At 39.1% G+C, this 19178-nt stretch overlaps 2 protein-coding genes across 2 annotated transcripts; one reads left to right on the top strand and one right to left on the bottom strand.

Moving 5' to 3' along the window:
- Positions 1 to 333: 333 nt before the first annotated feature.
- LOC109041193 (cytochrome b5) lies at positions 334 to 1265 on the bottom strand. Its single transcript, XM_019057436.2, has one exon. The coding sequence runs from the start codon at positions 853 to 855 to the stop codon at positions 460 to 462; it is 396 nt and encodes a 131-aa protein (XP_018912981.2). The 5' UTR covers positions 856 to 1265; the 3' UTR covers positions 334 to 459.
- A 149-nt stretch (positions 1266 to 1414) lies between these two features.
- On the top strand, positions 1415 to 18680 carry LOC109041066 (uncharacterized). Its single transcript, XM_072306591.1, has 11 exons — positions 1415 to 1567; positions 3681 to 4366; positions 5596 to 5852; positions 6258 to 6485; positions 7541 to 7792; positions 9019 to 9183; positions 14357 to 15041; positions 15748 to 15986; positions 16342 to 16569; positions 17115 to 17366; positions 18468 to 18680. Exons 2-11 carry the CDS (start codon positions 3696 to 3698, stop codon positions 18632 to 18634), a joined length of 3144 nt encoding a protein of 1047 aa, XP_072162692.1. The 5' UTR covers positions 1415 to 1567; positions 3681 to 3695; the 3' UTR covers positions 18635 to 18680.
- The last annotated feature ends 498 nt before the right edge of the window (positions 18681 to 19178 follow it).

Genomic DNA, 19178 nt, shown 5'->3' with positions numbered 1-19178 from the left:
TCTTTTTTTTAAGTGTGGTTGGTCTCAATGATCTATTCTACTCGAATGTTTTGCAGAAAATATTAATATTCAAGTACTTTTTGGACAAAATCCAGTGTTTACACTCCCTGTCCTTCTGCTTCATCGATGTAAATAATTTTGACTTGATTAAAAACACTGACGAAACACTAACAACAAGTAATCAGCCTTCGAACCACAATTTTTCTGGTTTCATAATAAACATTAGAGTGTTTAACACTGCTGAGAAGATATAAGTGGCAATTTCTTGGCCCAGCGATTATTTCGGGAATAATTTAAAAAAGTTTTATAAAATAAAGCATGTCAAATCTAATATAAACGTATTAAATGAAACAAATGTATTTAACAAAAAGAGTCACAGTAGATATAGCCAAAGTAAAAAAAAAAAAAAACATAGATGTAAAAGTCACGAGGTCATAATGATGTAATAATCATATGAGTTCAAATGTAGAATGAATAGATGTAAGTTACTATGAAAGCAACAACTACAGAGATGATCCCTGATTTATACGTGCTGAAGTTGTCACTGATGCTTGTTGTGGCTGAGGCTTTATTTTTGTCCTTTTTGCTTTGTAGAGCTTTCTTGTCACTCTCGCAGAGTTCTCCAATTTTGAACTTGACCATCATTTCACGAGCGTCAGAGGAATGGCCGACATCTTCAAAAGTTTCAGAGGCATCCTTGCCAGCATGCTCCTGCAACACCTCTTCACCACCAGGATGCTCGTCCAAAAATTTACTCACATCATAGACTTCATTGTTAATTACAAAAATTGTCCGATTCTTGCTGGCGAGTTGTTTGATTTTCTCCATCGTGAACACGGTACTTGCCTCGGTCATTTTGAATGGAGTAGCTTTTAATACGCGATCTAGGAAACGGAAGGTATTTTTAACGCACGAGTTCCGGGTATGGAAAAAATTTGAGCGTTAGTTCCTATCTAAAACACTTTTTTTTTTTTTTTTTTAAATGATGATTGGAAGGAAAGAAATCAGTCAAAGCAATATACCTGATAGAGAGCGATTAGTGAAAATCTTATGAGAGGAAAAAGAAAATTTACAGAAGAAGCGTAAAAAACGCAGATATAAAGACTTGGAACCAGGAATCTTGTCTGTTTTTACAATGACCAAAGAAGAGGGTGACGTCAAAAGCGCGCAGATTCAATTTGTTTCCGAATAAAGTTTGTCAAGAACTAACCTCACAATATAAAATAAAAAAAACTTGTGAGTACACAATATCAGAACCACTTCCCATCGCTATCTCACGTCAACTGAGTTTTAAGGAAATTTGGCATGCGTGCTGAACTATCGATAGGTTTGCCAATACTTACGAGTGTTTTCTTCTGATAAGTAAAGAGGTGTACTTGAAGATGATGACATAGCTGCTTACATCAGTTATTCAAGAATGCGGGTGGTAATTGTCTATTGTGCAAAATTTTCAAAAACAATTGAGTTCCTTTTGGCACAAAAGTTGATCAAATTATATATAAACCTTTTCTAAACGTCTCGGAGTTTAATTCGTTAGGTTTGGATCAACGCACATCGATTGAAGAAGGTCAGTTTGCTCGTTTGTTGCTACCTCGAGTTATGTCAAGAATTACAAAAAAACTTTAATTCATCCTCACGAAAACTACTGCAAAACCAAAATGCATACTTTTCAGGTTGAAGAAGCTCGAAGTCTCCAATACAGTCTTTTTGTTAAAATAGGACTGAGGAACAGTGTGAACAATATCTACATGATCCGTTTCTTCCCATCTAACGTTCTACCTTTCTTGATTTTTCAATTTAGTTTTAAAAATATGAGACTCATCGTTTTCTCTTTTTTTGTTTTCCTTCTCTTTTCTTTTGATAAACTTTTAAAGAATTTATTAATGAAATATAAGTAATATTGTTTCTTACAACACATATTACATCATTGCCCATGTTGCATCATTCAATTCGCAGGTTTCAATTTTTATAATAATTAATTTATGATTATAGTTATTACCTAATGTATAGGTAGAGTTTATGCTTTCCACGTTTTCAATTTCCCAAGGAGCTAAAAAATATTAAAACCAGCGCTGGTTCGCTGTGACAGTCTTTTTTAGTGAGCAGTCATCTGTGTCCACGTCCCGTGCCCAAAGTTATGATGAATAAACGGGAAATAACAAACCTATCAATCAAGGTTACATCTGGTAAAAAAATAATTCTAAAATCAACCACCCGGCATCTCAGTGACATATTTTTGTCCTTATCTGCCCATTAATAACATTATCAATGTTTATATTGGGCTCTATTTAAGTACCTCGTACAGAGCAATCCTCAAATCTCTAAATAAACGAAACACAATCGTTATTATGAATCAGCAATGCCCCTTCCACCAAAGATCTAGTTTGTTTACATTTTTTTTTTCTGCAGCGATGACCATTCATACATTGGTGCCACGATGTGCTTCATTAAAATTAATATTTTGCTCACTAACTCAAGCCACCAGAGAGTTTTTACTTGTATCATTAAAAAAATGTATATCACGTTAGATTCTACAAAAAAAACCTCTTCTCTTATGAACAATATTTTCAAGCTTACGAGTACAAATTCAGAACACTGAGAAAATGTCTCCTCCGTAAAGAATAATGTTAAAATCAATTTCGTTGTATTTTAGGCTCTAGCAGACTTCGGTTTGTTCTCAAGGAGGGGGGGAGGGGGAGTTTCAAGTAACGAAAACAAAATCGTTGTATATTTATCATCGCAGTCAAATTAGGATTATTCATTTTATTTTTTCACTCGTTTGTCCACCGGTTTCGCTGAAATTTTGGTAAGGAGACATGTGTTATATTGTTTATTTCCTTTACTGGCGCGGCGGTCTCTCCCTGCTTTGCACAGAACGATGCATTATACGCTAATTCGCGAAATTTTCTTTCATGCAATCAACTTTAACAAATAATGATGAGATAATGAAAAAGCGAATGACCGTAGGAAGCCAAGGAGTACAGTACACGTTAATTGAACTTTTCACTGCGTATCACTCATTCTGCTCAGTGCGCCTTCAATAAACGCAATGACAATATGAGCGGCTTCAGAACACGAATAGTTGCACGAAGTAGTTTTGTCATTTCCTCTCTGTCCAACGGCTCGATTATTGAAACTTTGTCGGCCTTTGGGCCGATTATTGAAAATGATAGACAAATCCATAGACAAAGAAGACAAAAGAGATTTGGAGGGATCCCATCGGTAGAAGTGGGTGGTTTTAATGGACAAAAGAAGTGGGTAATAGACTAACTAACGGCAACCCACCAGAGACCCGACGGTTAGTCTATCATGTTCACCCTTTGTCTATAGAAACCACCCATTTCAAACGATGGGATCGCTCCATACTCCCTATGTCATCTTTGTCTATAGCTTTGTCAATCAATTTCAATAATCAGTCCGATGACAAGACAAGACATAACATAAAAAGGAATAATACAGGAACCTTGATATTATTCCTTTTTATATTACTCATAGATGCTACTCCAATCATGTTTAATTACAAGACCTTAACCATGAAATATGACGCAATTCGATGTCTTATCGGGCCGCTTTAAGCTTTCAATAATCGGCCCGCAGGCAAGGAACTCACTTGGATATTACTCGCCTCATTGTGTATCTTTCATTCTGTCAAGTTTTTTATGATCTTCATGGTTTCCCAGACGATCCTGAACAATATGGAACTGCTCCAGGGCCTTCTTTCAATGCCCAGCAACTCTACGCTGGTATGCATAGGGATCTCTCTCTTCGTTTACTACTACCTCCAAGACAAGGTGAACTACTGGGCCAAGCGCGGCGTGGCATACGTTCCGGCGTCCAAGTGCCTCTCGCTCTTCATCCCGCAGATGCTCCAAAGTAGGACCATGCTGGAAGTCGTGAGCGAGCAATACGACCTCCTGGAGGGCCACAGCTACGGCGGCGTATACCAGCTCACACGGCCGACCGTGATCCTCCGCGACCCCGCGATGACCAAGGAGTGGCTCGTCAAAGGGTTCACCAGCTTCCACGACCGTGGCCCGGAGGTGGAGGAAGGTCAGGGAAACCTCTCGGAAAACTTGTTCTCGCTCACCGGAGACCGCTGGCACACGGTGCGTACCAAGCTTTCTCCCGCCTTCAGCTCCGCCAAACTCAAGGTCATGTACCAGACGCTCAAGGGCTGCGCCGAGGAGCTCAACGCTCACTTGCAGGGGCTCTGCGAGAAGAGGGATGAGGCAGAGATCGACATCAAGGACCTGGTCGGTAGATACGCAATGGACGCCATCGGGGCTTGTGCCATGGGGATCAAATGCAACGCCATCAAGGATCCTGACAACTGTGAAATGAAGAAAGCTGTCAAGGCAATTTTTACGTATGTACGGTTTTAATTATCATCGCAACATATTTACACTCAGGGCCGCTTTTATAGTCGTTTTTTAAACAGCTCCTCCCCTTAGGAGGCTCTATATCGCCGGTGCAACTACCAGACCATGTAATTCGTTTGCGGTGCTTAAAAATCTCCGCTTTCATTTATTTTATTTTTAAAAAAAGAGGAAATAAATTATTGAAATTTTCATATAGGTACAGTTTTCTTCTTGCAGAGAAGTAAAAATACGAAGATTTTCAAGAATTGACGTTGAGTACTTTTCTATTTAAAAAAATAAAGTATGACAGGAAGTCTGCCTCGCCGCAAACCGAGCTACGTGCTTTGATGGTTTCGACGTCGATATGGTTTACATTGTGATTAAGGTATCTTGATAGTTCGATGATAAATTGAGAAAAAACTAAATGTATTGAGATTATTGGGAATAGTGGTTTTGTTTTGACTCGTCATATTTAAACGCACTGTAAAGTCAAGGTCAAGATCATGTGTCTCATTTCGCCTTCAACTTTGATGATACTTCAAGCATATATATATATATATATATATATATATATATATATATATATATATATATATATATATATAAAGTCGCTTTATAACGCACTCTGGCGTTCTACGACACCCAAACGCCATGCCTGTCTTCCCAGAGGTTATCGGGCAACTGACACCGCAACATCTCTTCGTCAACGCCCTGCCGCCAACCCTTTACGGGACGTCCCCGTCGCCTCTTCCCAGGTGGTACCCAATCCAAAACTTGTTTGGGCAACCTCTCCTCCGACATTCTTTGCACATGTCCATACCAGCATAACTGCCTGGACATGACCAAACACATTCATAAAGGACAAATAGTGGTATCAAATATCCTTGTGGGTTTGAGAGTCTTGTTTTGTTGACATTGCTAAGCAAAGAACACAGCAAATTTGAACAAAGTTCCCCGCACATTAAACTTGCAATTTTACAAATTTCATGAAATACAAATTCCCTTCGACAAAAAAGAAAATTCTAGGTAAAACCTGCCTTCGCACCTCACCTCTGACAATTAAGTTGCTGCATGTGTTAGATGTCTTCTCCCGGCCCTCGGAAGGAGTGCGTACCAAAAATAACAATTTCTCTGCAATGAAGAATGAAGGAAATGAATAGTGTCCTCATTTTGGTGGCTAAACATTACGACAAAAGAAGGTGGAAAATCCTAATCATAGATTGCGTCCTTTTTTCAGCATTAATTGGAGGTTCACGCTCATGCAGCTCTGCATGTTAATTCATCCGAAACTTGTGAAGATATTTGGACTGGCCGGACCTCCGAAGGATCTCACAAAGTTTCTCACCTCAGTGACGAAACAGGCGATGGACATGAAAGCCAAGTCTGGGCAGCCCAGGAAGGATTTCCTTCAAATTATGATGAGTGCTAGCGAATCTGAAACTCAAAATGGGAAAGAACACAGCCAAAATGGAGATCAAACTGTAAAATCTGAAGGTAAACCATTTACTTACGCACAAAATATTCGTTTACCGCGCTCTTTGGCGTTCTGCGACACCTAGCCGCCTCAGTATACCCTTCTCCCATAATCTCTCTGGGAGTTGGGACTCCCTCATTTTCTTTAAAACTCCCTGTCGCCATCACTGGGCGTCCGGCGTCCCCTTCGTCTCATCCGTAAAAACACTTATGTGCATATAGAAAAACTGTAGATGCATACGTTGTTTCTAAACTGAGTAAGAATTTATAGTTCCTAATTGCATAATGTGGTCCAATAGTTGGAATTCTGTTACACTACATTACAACCATTACAAGAGGCTACGGAGGATGGTGGTATTATAAGACATTATTCTTTCAAATTATGAATTTTTGTATGATGATATTGTTCCTCTATATTTTTCCTAGACAACATATTCACGGAAAATGTCATAACCGGCGTGATTTCAACTTTTCTCTCTGCCGGACTCGACCCTGTCGCTGCTACGGTGACTTTCGGACTGTACGAACTGGCATTTCATCCTGAGATCCAGGAGAGGCTTTTCGAGGAAATCCAAGCAGCTAGAATGAAATCTGGTGGCGAAATCGAATATGACGATATTAAAGACATGCAGTATCTAGAGCAGGTCGTAAATGGTAAATTGGTCTCTCACAAACATATGAAACATCTGAAAACGAATTAGCCAATGGGTTGCGAGAAATTCAGCGAACTAACAATCAGTATAGAGTGTCGGTGAAACCGTCCTAAAATAGTCTGAGATCATTAGAGATGGCTACAATCCATTTTTCACCTTTATGCCTAACGTGATTTCGGCGTACGTGTACCTGTAAAAAGTCCACTGAACTGGCTGTATTTTTTTAGTGCGGCTGACTTATTCTTTTCTTGTTTCCCTCAAGACTCAGAATCAGACTTGAGTCGGAGATGACCCACGCTTTCCAGTTCCTATTCCCGACGTTTATAATCGGCTTAGGATATTTTTTCCACCAACGAGGCATGTCACAAATGAACGCATTTCTGTCAAACGGAACTATGTGCATTATTACGTGAGCCCTGTTATGCATATATTCTTATGGGTATCAGAGCTCATGTCTTAATGCACATAGTTCTGTTTGATAGAAATACGTCCAAATGTCGCTCTAAGTGTATAAGTCCACGGTTTTAAGCGATGACTAATAACTATTCAATGACGGATATCGTTGCGTTGCATACTCATGATTTTGAAGGAAATATCTGCTCGCGTTCAGAGCTCTCACTGAAATCTTTTTACGTTTTCATGGAACTCCGACTCGAACTTTTTAATAAATGGTGCGAAGTTCTATCAAATGTTTGGTTTTCAAATGAATCTTGCTTTTTAAAATCGATGAATCTTTGCTTCGATGTATGTAGTTAAGAATTTATTTTAGAATCATACTCAAACTGAAACTGTTCCTGAGACTACTCAATTTTAAAAAATTCTCCAGGAACCCTCCCCCCCCCCCATAGAAGCTAAGAAAACCTCTTGAATCGTCTTTTGGAGCCGGGGATCCTTACAGATTCGTCTTGATTAGGTGTCTCTTCGTGTCCCTTAGGCCTCTCTTGATGAGGTGCACTTTGACCCACCCCATACAAAAATTTCCTCGTTCCGCCCACGATATAAAGTGTCTCTGTTTTTAATAATAATTTAAGACGAATCTTTCATTTGTGTTTTCAGAAACGCTCCGACTTTATCCCGCAGCTGGATTCTTGTTCAGATTCTGCAGAGAGCCTTTCCAAGTTCAAGACTCATCTGTTGTGATTGAAAAAAGTGTCAACCTTTTGGTGCCTCAAATGTGTATCCAACGCGATCCTAAATATTTTCCTGAGCCTATGAAATTTGACCCTGAACGATTCTCAAAGGAAAACGTTGATAAAATATTACCAGGCTCATACTTGCCATTCGGCGAAGGACCCAGATTTTGTATTGGTAAGTTGATGTAAAACTTTTGACCACAAAAAATATGTGAGAAAATTACGTATTCACTCGTTTCCACGAGTCAACTTGAGTTTCTTTAACATTTAATTCACGATAGTAGAACCTGTAGGAAGATGTTTCAGCAAAATGAGATATACGCGCTCTTTTGGGATACATATTTCTAATAGAATAAGTAACAGTATGATACCGTATATACGTTAACTATTTTCAAAATTGCCTATCGAAAAACTTTCATAGCTCTGTTAGTTTCATTTGTACCCATTTGAGGGGAAGGTTAAATATAAAATAAGAAAAAAGTATTTGCATCAATGATGCAAGCACCACTTCACTTTTAGTTGGGTTGGGTTGGAGTTACAGGGTTTTATTTTGTGAGGTCATAATTGATAAGCAAGTTTAAAATAAATCATTATCATAACTCCGCCTACACTTTACGAATATTCTGTAACGACCTCTTCATATTACGAGAGTTAACTGCGCATATTATCCCTCTTAACTCAATAATAGCGTGATATTATGCGTAAATAATAACAAACGCTGCGATAAATTTTCTTAAAAAATGAGTTTGGAGGAAGTGGACTCTTAAAAATTTGACTGCTTCATCAAAAGCTTATATAATGTCTGAAAAATTGCTCAGAAGTAGTAAAAGATGAGGGAAATATAATTGGTTGCCGTTCATTAAATATAATGCTTAATTTTGGGTGTTCCAACGTCCCTCTCTTCCCCCTCGTAACCCTTTTGTGACGTGGGTCACAAGCACGTAAAACTAAACAACGAACACTAAAAAACTAAACACGTAAAATCAAAATGAAGCAACGCTTTCCTCGACCCCCCCCCCCCTTCCTCTAGAGTGGTATTTTGGGAACACTCAATAAGACATACATAAGCATTTGCGGGCTGAGTTTCAATGGATATTTTGAAAAAAATAAGTTCAATAGTATGAGCCGAACGCTTGATGTTCCATTATTATCAAACTATTCGATTTGTGAAAACGAATTTTTGGTTCGTAGAATTGAACTACTTACATTAGATCAGTTAAATCCGAAAGTTAGATCTGATTAATTAAATGTCCGATTTCACGGATTGAACGTTTTATTCAACAAACCAGATGGTCCGATCGATATGGTGCCAAGAAGCTTAACAAAATATTGCAAGCAGACATAATGGTAACTCTTCATTTTTTAAGATTTTTTCTCATATGAGGTACATATCTGTTTCAGCCAACCGTTTTGCTTTGATGAACGTGAAAACTATGATGATGACCCTAGTGTCGGACTACACTCTCCATCCGTGTGCAAAAACCAAGAACCGCATGACGTTCGATAAAAAAACCTTTTCCCTAAGTCCAGAGGGTGAAGTTTGGCTCAAACTGAAAAAAAGGAACTAAATAGAGATGAGCGACTTTGGGCGATTGCTTGAATCAATGTTTGTTTAACAGACCGGATAGTCTGATTGATGTAGTGCCAAGAAGTTTAACACTATATTGCAAGCAGACATGATGGTAACTCTTCATTTTTTAAGATTTTTTCTCACATGAGGCTCATATCTTGTTTCAGCTAACCGTTTTGCTTTGATGAACGCGAAAACCATGATGATGACCCTGGTGTCGGACTACACTCTCCATCCATGTGCAAAAACCAAGAGCCGCATGACGTTTGATAAAAAAACCTTTACCCTTAGTCCAGAGGGTGAAGTTTGGCTCAAACTGAAAAAAAGGAAGTAAAGAGAGATGAGCGACTCAGGGCAATTGCTTAAACCAGTGGCGTGGCGTGCATCACGATGAATTGATTGATCTGCCATTTAAATCCATGGGAAAGGATCGATAAACAGGGTGTTCGCAACGAACACCTTAATAATCGATTCTAATCCATAGCTTTAAATGGGGAAATATCGCTAATCCATCATTTACGCCTTGCCAATGGCTTGAACGTTGCCCGACTTGAAAACGGCTTGATGAGATAGTTTTCCATCTTATAAGATTTTTACAAGCCTGTTTAATTTATGTTCAGGACCATTTTGGACCGATGATTGTAAGGACTGTGTCCATCATGTATGTACCGTGTACATTGAGCCGTTGGATGTCATAAAGAATGTGCCATTAAAAAGTACATTGATTTATATTTGTTTTCTTTTTCTTTAATTATATTTTTCCTATTTCTTGTAAAAGAAATCAAACTGATTCGTTGCATGATATTTTTAGGACGTTTGCGTCTTTGAATACAATGTAGGATTTACAAGAGTTTGAAATTTGATATATTTTATTTATAAACAGAAGCTATTGCATGTTAGCACGGGAAAATCTTCGATTTCTAAATTTATCACTTTTTGATGGAGTGCCTAAATTTGCTAAAATATATTTGTAGTAAAAAATTCCGAGCTGAGAAGTCAGATGGCGTTGCATGTTCTTACTTTTAAATTATTTTTTTTAGTTTTCCAAATCAGAAAACATTTGAAAAAAATTCTGTGAACTCGGTTACTCAAACACTCCCATAAGACGCACTACAATCATTTCCTTGCATCAATTCTCTATTAGTCATACGCTAAGATTACCTACTAAAATTCAATTGGATGATTTTACACTGAAAAAAACTATGTACGTAGGGTGTTCGTGGAACATGTAGTTATTTCTTGCATAAATACGTGGGTATGCCGGAGATCATATAATCAGAAATCTACAGTAACCAAAAACAGTTTTGTTTGAACCGTGCGGCAGTATTTCCTTTCTTTTCTGGGCAGTAAGAAAATAGTTTGCTGGCCCAAAAGCAGATCAAAATACTTCAAAGGGGGGCGTAAGGGGGGTCCGAGGGGCTTTCCCCGGGAAATTTTCAAAATTTTAAAGCATCTATTATGGAGTTTGAGTCAATTTTGTCTTGAATGAATACCAAATACAAGCGTCCATCCTTCTTCTTTCCTCAGTTCCTTCCTTTCTTTCTCTCTTCCTTCTTCCATTTTTTCGGGCGAACAGGAGGGGAGGGTTACACCCCCACCCCCTAGATCCGCCTATGGCTCATCCTCTGCATACCGCCAGCGGCGTCATTTGATTGGTCACGCGAGTTTCTTAAAACTCCTCGGAGTTCTGCAAATGATGCGGGTCGAACGCTCAGCGCCGTCATAAAAAGAGGAAGCGTGTGAATAAGTAAAAAGCAGGAATGAAATTAATTGAACTCGGTTTCTGGCGATTGAGGATTTCAGCGGCTCGGGCATTATTAAACATGCAAATTGTAGCCAATCGTCCCGGGGAGGGGGGCGGGGGTGGAGACCGGGGGCGGTTATTCCTATTTCCCGCCCTGGGCGCGAGAAACGGGGGTTGTCCGCATTTTCCGAACCGATTTGTTTTTATTGCCCCGTTACAGCTCCGCTATCATTTATTAATTTCTCGCGCCCGACCAAGAGCGCGCCACTAGCACGTGCCTCTCACAATAAAAAGTGACTACGTCATTCGATATTCGATGTATTCGATGACTCCACCCAGAACAAATGAACTGTTTTGATATCGATCATTTTTTCACGCCTCTTGAGGCCGCCAACATTTACCATCGATATTTATATTTTTGAAGTAGCTATACGAAATCAGTCCATGCAAGTATTTTGCTGCTACTTCATTCGAAGTGTGTCCCATAATGCAATGTAGGTACGAATAACACAGCCCCTCTAATATGCTACGGCCCCCTAAACCTCTGAAAAATCGGTTACTTTATATCCATTTTTGCCCATAGTTTTACCTTTTTTTTTTGACCATCCGAAGTCCCTCCCCATGTACTTCCTCATCTTACCCTTCTTAATTTTCTAGCTTAAGAGTAGGATTGTAACTCCTAACGAGGTCAGTGAGGATTGTTAGGAGGGTTTCAATCGTTTGTATGCCACTATTTTGAGGGAGAAGAGTTTGACATATAATTACAAAGAAAGTGGACTCACACTGAAAATAAGTAAACCTTCCCACAATACAATTAAAAATACAAAAAATACAACTAACCAGACAGGGCCGGATTAAGGGGGTGGCCACATGGGCCGCGGCCCATGACGGCAAAATATAGGGGGCGGCAAATTTTGCAATCTTTTTGAATGTAGGTATCAAAAAAGGAGAAGAAACATGGGATTCAGAAAATAAAATACGAGAAAAGGTGACAAAATCTCTCATTTCCCGAGAGTAAAAGTATAGTAATTTCTAATTTTGTCGTCTCTCGGTGATACAAGAGACAACATCTTTAATTAGTCGAGTTAAGAGAGAATCCAAACACGCAATTTGACCTGGAACGGAGCGACGCGGCGGCATGAAACGCATAGCGCCTACGAGACTGCATGAATACTTCACGCATTGCACCAAACAGTGTGGTCAGCAGCGGTCGGCGTGAAACGCATAGCGCCTACAAGACTGCATAAATACTTCACGCATTGCGCCTACACAGTGCGGTCGGCGCGGCGGCGGAAGGTAAAATTATTGACGACATTTATGTTTGTTGGTTTATAATTTGTTCGTTCGTTTTTTTTAAATGGAAGGCCTTGTCCAAACAGGGATGGGTTTACGGAACTGAACTTTTGTCAGTGTTGACAGGGCTTTCACAAAAAATGTGCCCAACACAAGTAAACGCGTCTCATACACCCCTCCCCCTCCCCCACCGGCACGTTCACTTGATGGTTTTTATGGATCGTATTCAACAGATCACACAGGTGAGATGATATTGATATCGATCAATTCAATATGTAACCATGCACAGCCTCAAAAGTCAATTTTGAAATATGAGGTAACGGGCCTTACGTGATCGAATTTTTATTCTCTCGAGTACCAAATGGCAATGAAAAGTGAAACTGTTAGAAATTTTCTCATTTTCAGCTTTCCGAAATTAAATCCTAAAATTTTTGTTCGAGGTTATGTTCTATTGTTTTCAACCAAACGTTACATCGAACCACTGTCGAATACGATCTTTTGATGTATCAAAACGAATGAGAAGGGGCGGAAAAATACAGGCGGCCCATGGGCGGCAAGTACCTAAGTAAATCCGGCCCTATAACCAGATATGATATAATTGCCCGAGAAGAACCAAGACTGCTGATTTGGCAACATTTTCTCAACTTTGGGAGCATTGATTATCTAACAAGTTGGTTGCAGAAAAAAAAAAACGAGGACACACAGACATGTATGAATTTTTAATATATTTAAGAATATTGTTTTATTTAGAGCAATTATAACGCATTATCTATTGAGAGAAGAACATCCTGAATTACAAAATTTTTTTGACTGAACATTTTTCAGCCCCTATTTGTTACCTATATTTTAATAAGTAAAACGTGATGAAATTACCCTTTACGTCATATGTTCAGATAAAAATGTAGGTGGTGGCAGCATCTGCACTCATTGTCAGTCAAAAATAAATATGATGGAATTACTAGAATTACTGCACTCCTCTTATACTCTTCTTGGATAAGAAGAGATAAACTGTATCTTACAGTAGGGTATGACTATGATTAATCCATGCATTGAAATGTGAAAATAATATTTTCCGATTCTTGATAGACTTGTAAACAGAGGCAAGTGATATGAGGTGATAAGCAAAGAGATACTCTATATCAGAACGCAGTTACTCGAGTTCCCTCTTGACTCGCTGTTTTGTCGATTTCTATTCCCAAAATCAATGAAGCTGCGTCAATGTGTTAGCAGTTGAATTTTTCCCAAAGTCTGCGGAGCATTACTTTTCGGTGAGTTTTTACACTATTTGGATGAATCATACTGAAATTTTGTATACATGTTTATTAAAACAAAAGTATGGGTAAGAAAGGAAATTGTAAATTGCCGTAACGTCAATACAGCCAGTTTAAATGCAGTATTGCGCAAGGTAAGTTTAAAGGACAGAAGAAAATGTATAAAGGAATATGATAACTTTTCTTCACTAATTGTTTTTACTTATTTTATCACGTTTGAGAGGAGGGCAGAGTTGAAGGGTTGTTAGAAACTTTACAACACAAACATAAGTGCTCAGAATAAGAGTAATTCACTTGTGTCGTTTGGTTGACGACGTCACGTATTATTTTTGTTAAGCAATGTCCTTTCCAATACCCAAATTTTAAATTGGAGTGGAATTCCTAGTTTTTTTGCATGTATCGTTTCCCACGTCAAAACAAATTAAAACAAAATAACAAAATACGCATCGTATTGTGTTAGGACTCGGTCAGATTCTCTTTCATTCGTATAGAAATATTGGGTTTTAAAAATTGATAAAAATTGGAGGCATGGCCACAAATGTTCCAATAAGAGATGAGTTGTGAGGTCAACAATCTCTCAAGAACAGGGGGGCGTCTCAAAGTTTAAAAAAAAAATTGATGACATCTATCTTTAGTTTCGGGTTGAGGGGAAGAATGTGGAAGGAGAGGAAAAATGAGGTACCTATTTCTTGAGTCATCGTATTCATTACCATACTTTGATACTTCAACTTCCGTTTTGAGTTTTTCAAATCTACTCAATATTTCTTCATTTCATAGTATTTCATTTGGATAAAAATAAAAAAAGTTTGCGACCTTGAACACATCCAAAATAGACTTGACCCTCCACTATTTATTTTTCAGGGTATCCTAAAAAAATGGAGCTCCTGACAAGCATATTGAGCCTACCGGTGAACTCGCTGCTCGTTTTCACCGGGGCCGCCCTCTTTCTCTGGTATTACCTGCAAGACCAACTGAGCTACTGGCGCAAGCGCGGTGTGCCCTACATCTCGCCTATCAAGTGTTTTTCCTTCACGATGGCCCAAACACTCCGGACGAAATCAGTGTTGGAGACGACGAAAGAAATGTACGAGCTCCTGGAGGGACACAGCTACGGCGGTATATACCGACTCTTCCGGCCAGCGGTGATCCTTCGCGATCCAGGAATGGTGAAAGAGTGGCTGGTCAAAGGGTTCCCCAGCTTCCACGATCGCAACTCGCCGCCCGACAAGAAAGCGAGGAACCTCTCAGGGAACTTGTTTACTCTCACCGGTGACCGGTGGCACACGGTACGCACCAAGCTAGCACCGGCTTTCAGCTCGGCCAAGCTCAAAGTCATGTACCAGACCCTGAAGGGCTGCGCCTCGGACGTCAATGCTCACTTGCAGGGGTTATGCTCGGCGAAAGGGGAGGTAGAGATCGACATTAAAGACCTCGTGAGCAGGTATGCCATGGATGTCATCGGAGCTTGTGCCTTGGGTATCCAGTGCAACGCCATCAAAGATCCGGAAAACTGTCAGATGAGGAAAGCTGTGCAGCAGATTTTTAGGTAAAAACTTCAGGCAGACTGTTTTCAAATTGATAATTTTAATTAAGAACTAGGGGGCTGCGCCCCCTGGCCGCTCCGCGGTCCAACCCCCCAGAGGCGCTTCGCACCTCTAATAAGCAGATATCGTGAGATCATTAAAGGATCATTAAGAGTTAGGGAAAACCCGGTTAGGAGACGGCGGGAAGCATGTGAGCGTGCGCGGCGGGAGGGGAGCGGGGAGTGGAGGAGAAACCGGTTTGTGGCATGATTAACGTTACACCCTCAGCGTGACACCCTTAGCGTGACACCCTCAGCGTGACACGGCACCCTTATGATTTTATACTATAGAGTAAGATTAAGCAGCTCGCGAGTGGGTTTGATACAAACCTCTACAACCCCTCCCCCCACTCCTACCCTTAGCAATGAAGGCTATAGTTGTTCTTCCAGCAAGATTCCGGGTTACGTTTACGTTGCTGTGCTTTTCGAGCTGTATGTTTAGCAGGAAGTAATTTTAAAGACTTTCAAAATTTAAAAACTCTATCGTTGATACTAACACAGAAAGCACGATCCTACCCCGTTGATTATTCCTTGTCCCACGGCATGGCATGGTACTTTTTTTTACTTTTTTTCGGCAAATTTTTTTTTAAGTTTTTCCATATTGATTGGATAAAAGATAAATTCCAATTCACCGAAAAAATATGCCTGATTTCAAACGCTATTGTTTCAGGATCAATTGGAGGTTCTCCCTGCAGATCCTACTGTCAGCGATTCATCCGAAGCTGGCTTTGCTCTTCAGCTTAAGCAGAGGAACTACTGAAGTGACAAAATTCCTAACTTCAGTAACTAAAGAAGCAATGGATGTTAAGAAGAAAGCTGGATCGTCCAGGAAAGATTTCCTTCAAATTATGATGAGTGCTGGTGATACCGAGATTGAGAAGAGGAAATTGAAGTCGACGGAAGATGAAGGTAAAAAGAAAAGTAATTGTAATCTTACCTCTGCATGCATTGGAATCTTAATTACATCGTAAAATTCAAAATTCAAAATAATAATATGAACTCTCATGGTGTGTGCACCGATCAGCATGAGTGTAGCCAGGGGTCCCAGTAGGGTTGGTCCCCCTAAAAGGTTTTTTACCCCCTCCAAATATGCTACCATTGTATGTAGTTGCTAAATTCTAATGCAGACCCTTTTAAAGGTTAAATGGATTTTCTCACATATTCTTTCTAGCTACGTTCATGGTGCTTAAAACCCGTAGGTTCGTACTTTTCTTATTTTTCTTCCTTCTTGTAGCATTTCTCAAAAAAATATCGGTGTTTCCAGATTTTGTATTTACGGAAAATGTCATTACAAGTATGATTGGACTATTCCTTTCGGCTGGGCTGGATCCTGTGGCCACGACAGTAACATTCTGTCTCTACGAACTGGCGTATCACCCCGAGATCCAAGACAGACTTTTCCAAGAAATTCAAACCGTGAGGAACGAGTGCGGCGATGAGATCGGATTTGAAGATCTCAAGAAACTTCAGTACCTGGAGCAGGTCGTCAATGGTATGCCATACCAATATGCATGTTACGTTTTCTATCAACGATTTGAAGAAAAGCTATTTTTCTCACCTCACCCAATCCGAGAATAAGCTCTCGAACTCTAAATTGCTTATTGAGCTTTGAACTTAGAAGAAACATCTAAACTCTCATTAATCTAGACGTAACATTCCTGTTAAAGCATAATTGTATTACCTGATACTTGCTAACCTAATTTTCAGTACGAGACAGTTACTTCTCTTGAAGCGAGTCCTTTTTATTGTACTTAATTTTCTCAATAAAATATTCATATTTCATTGATAATACGCTAAATATAATGCTTTATAATTTAACATGGTGACCCCGAGGTTAGCAGGTATCAGCTGATACAATTATACTTTAACAATTTCTCTATAATAAAAAAATCATTACGTGACGCGTAGTGCACGAGACACGAAGCGCGGACCGCTTATCAGTCAGGGGGCGTATGGCCTCCTAATTTCAATATAATTTTCCGAAATTATCCTAATTTGTGTTAATATTATATTAAATTTATGTCTCAATTTGTGCAGAAACCCTGCGAAAGTACCCTCCAGCTGGAGTTTTGAGCAGAAAATGCACAGAGTCATTTCAGATTCCGGATTCATCAGTTGTTATAGAGAAAGGACTAGGCCTTATGATTCCAGCGGCATGTTTTCATCATGATCCGAAATACTTTCCCGACCCGGAGAGATTCGACCCCGAACGATTCTCGAAGGAGAACATCGGTAACATCGTGCCTGGGTCCTACATACCCTTCGGTGAGGGACCACGGTTTTGCATAGGTGAGTTATTTTTTAAGAAGCTGGTAAAGTAAAGCTGGATGCATACTGTTGTGCGAGGAAAGCAACGCCATAAGTTCAATATTTCAATCAAACCTCAAGAAGTTTTGACTCTACCTGCAATTTTTGAACTTTTTGGCCTCGTTTTCCCTGTATAATAGTGTGGATCCAGCAATGTTTTACCACCTTCTTACGTATACTTTGGGCCAAATTTTTCAGTGTTTTTTTCTTGTTATTATTTAAGATGGACTGGTTCAACTAGAAAGTGTAATCTTTAACTATGATCCTGCATTGTTGGCAAAGAAAATTACACAGCGGAGTATATATGTCGCGCGTAAAATCAGGCATTTTGTCAAATGCCTAGGCAAATATTCTAACTTAGATTGAAATTCTGATTCTATTCCTAATTTCGTCCAAAATAATTCATTGCTCCTGCAAGAAAAAATTATCAGTAAAAATTTGCACACACAATAGTATTTTAAACAATTTTTAGCTCCTAAAGAGACACTGATTTTGAAATTTTCAGCATGTCGTAAATTACAGAATTTTTGAATTTCAACAGCTAAAAATATGAGAAGCAATTGAAGAGAAAGAGACAAAAAGAGCTCGTAGGTTTAATGAGTTATTTTTCCAAAAATAGTGAAAAATCGTGAGCTCTTCGCCATAAATTCACAAAATTTTGTAGCCTGTCAAAATTTGACTATCAGCCTAGGCATTTGACAAAATGCCTGATTTCACTATTTGCCTGCGACATATACATATAGTACAAATCGACGTTCCATTGTCGTGAGGAAGAGCGTAACTGGTTTTTTAGATAAGTCCTTTTGTTCTTATGCCTTCATTCTTTCGGGGCTTTTGTAAAGAGGCGATAATACCTAACGGTAGCAAAGCGATAGAATGAAAAAGAATCTCGCTTTCCAAAAGTCGCACAAGATTTTTCTGAAAGAAATGGTTAGATTCTTTTCTTCTACAGATTTTACGGAAAATCTTCAAAACCGAGCAAACAGTAGTAGTAAAAAACTAAAATGTTCAAATATTTTGGAATGGATTTTACATGCACTATTAATAGAGAAGATAATCGATGTTTTTCAATTGTTGTTTCAGCAAACCGGCTAGCTTTGATGGACGTGAAAACTATGTTAATTACTCTGGTATCTGATTACGCCCTTCATCCCTGCGCTAGGACCAAAAACCATTTTGAATTTGACCGTGAGACTTTCACGCTGAATCCGAAAGGTGAAGTTTGGCTGCGGCTGAAAAAGAGGAACTAACTAGCCCTCGGCCTGATAACCAGGCTGAATAATGAAATATTCCAAGGATAGAAAATTAACATTCAAATCAGTGCTTTTTAGTTTGTTATTACTTTATTTGATATTTTTATGATCCCAAAAGAAAATCTAGTTGCGAAATAATTAAAATGTTACATATTATATCAGACCAATTGTAAGGACAGTGTCTCTTATACTGTATGTACTGTGTACAACGAGCATTTAAAGAAGTATGTGTTAGTAAAACTCTGCTTTTTAAAAACGTGAGTCATTCGTTTGTTTTTTTCCGATGATTTTCATAGGAGGGAGTGTCGGGGGACAGGATAAGGTCCAAACAATTGTCCGCGTGTGCATCTGTCAACTTTGTTTACTGCCAAACATCTTGAAAAAGCTCTTAAGACATGATTCAGGTATCATCACACGCAACAAATGATACCTGAATTACCATATCATAAAACTGAACGGAAAATATTTAGATTAAAGCCTTGAAACAAGTTTAAAAGAGTCGAACCTCCCTATCTATGGACCATATTTTACGATGCGCCTA

Source organism: Bemisia tabaci, chromosome 1 (assembly GCF_918797505.1).
Source record: "Bemisia tabaci chromosome 1, PGI_BMITA_v3".
In the NCBI taxonomy this organism is placed as follows: Eukaryota; Metazoa; Arthropoda; class Insecta; order Hemiptera; family Aleyrodidae; genus Bemisia; species Bemisia tabaci.
This window is presented reverse-complemented; position numbering and strand designations above follow the sequence as displayed.

What these genes read in the sequence shown, in the direction of transcription:
- LOC109041066 (XM_072306591.1), top strand. Translation starts at nt 3,696, where the DNA reads ATGGAACTGCTCCAGGGCCTTCTTTCAATGCCCAGCAACTCTACGCTG. An exon ending in CAAACTGAAAAAAAGGAACT is followed by an intron (nt 9,184 to 14,356) that starts AAATAGAGATGA and finishes TTTATTTTTCAG; the next exon opens with GGTATCCTAAAAAAATGGAG. An exon ending in CCTGGAGCAGGTCGTCAATG is followed by an intron (nt 16,570 to 17,114) that starts GTATGCCATACC and finishes CAATTTGTGCAG; the next exon opens with AAACCCTGCGAAAGTACCCT.
- LOC109041193 (XM_019057436.2), bottom strand. Translation starts at nt 855, where the DNA reads ATGACCGAGGCAAGTACCGTGTTCACGATGGAGAAAATCAAACAACTC.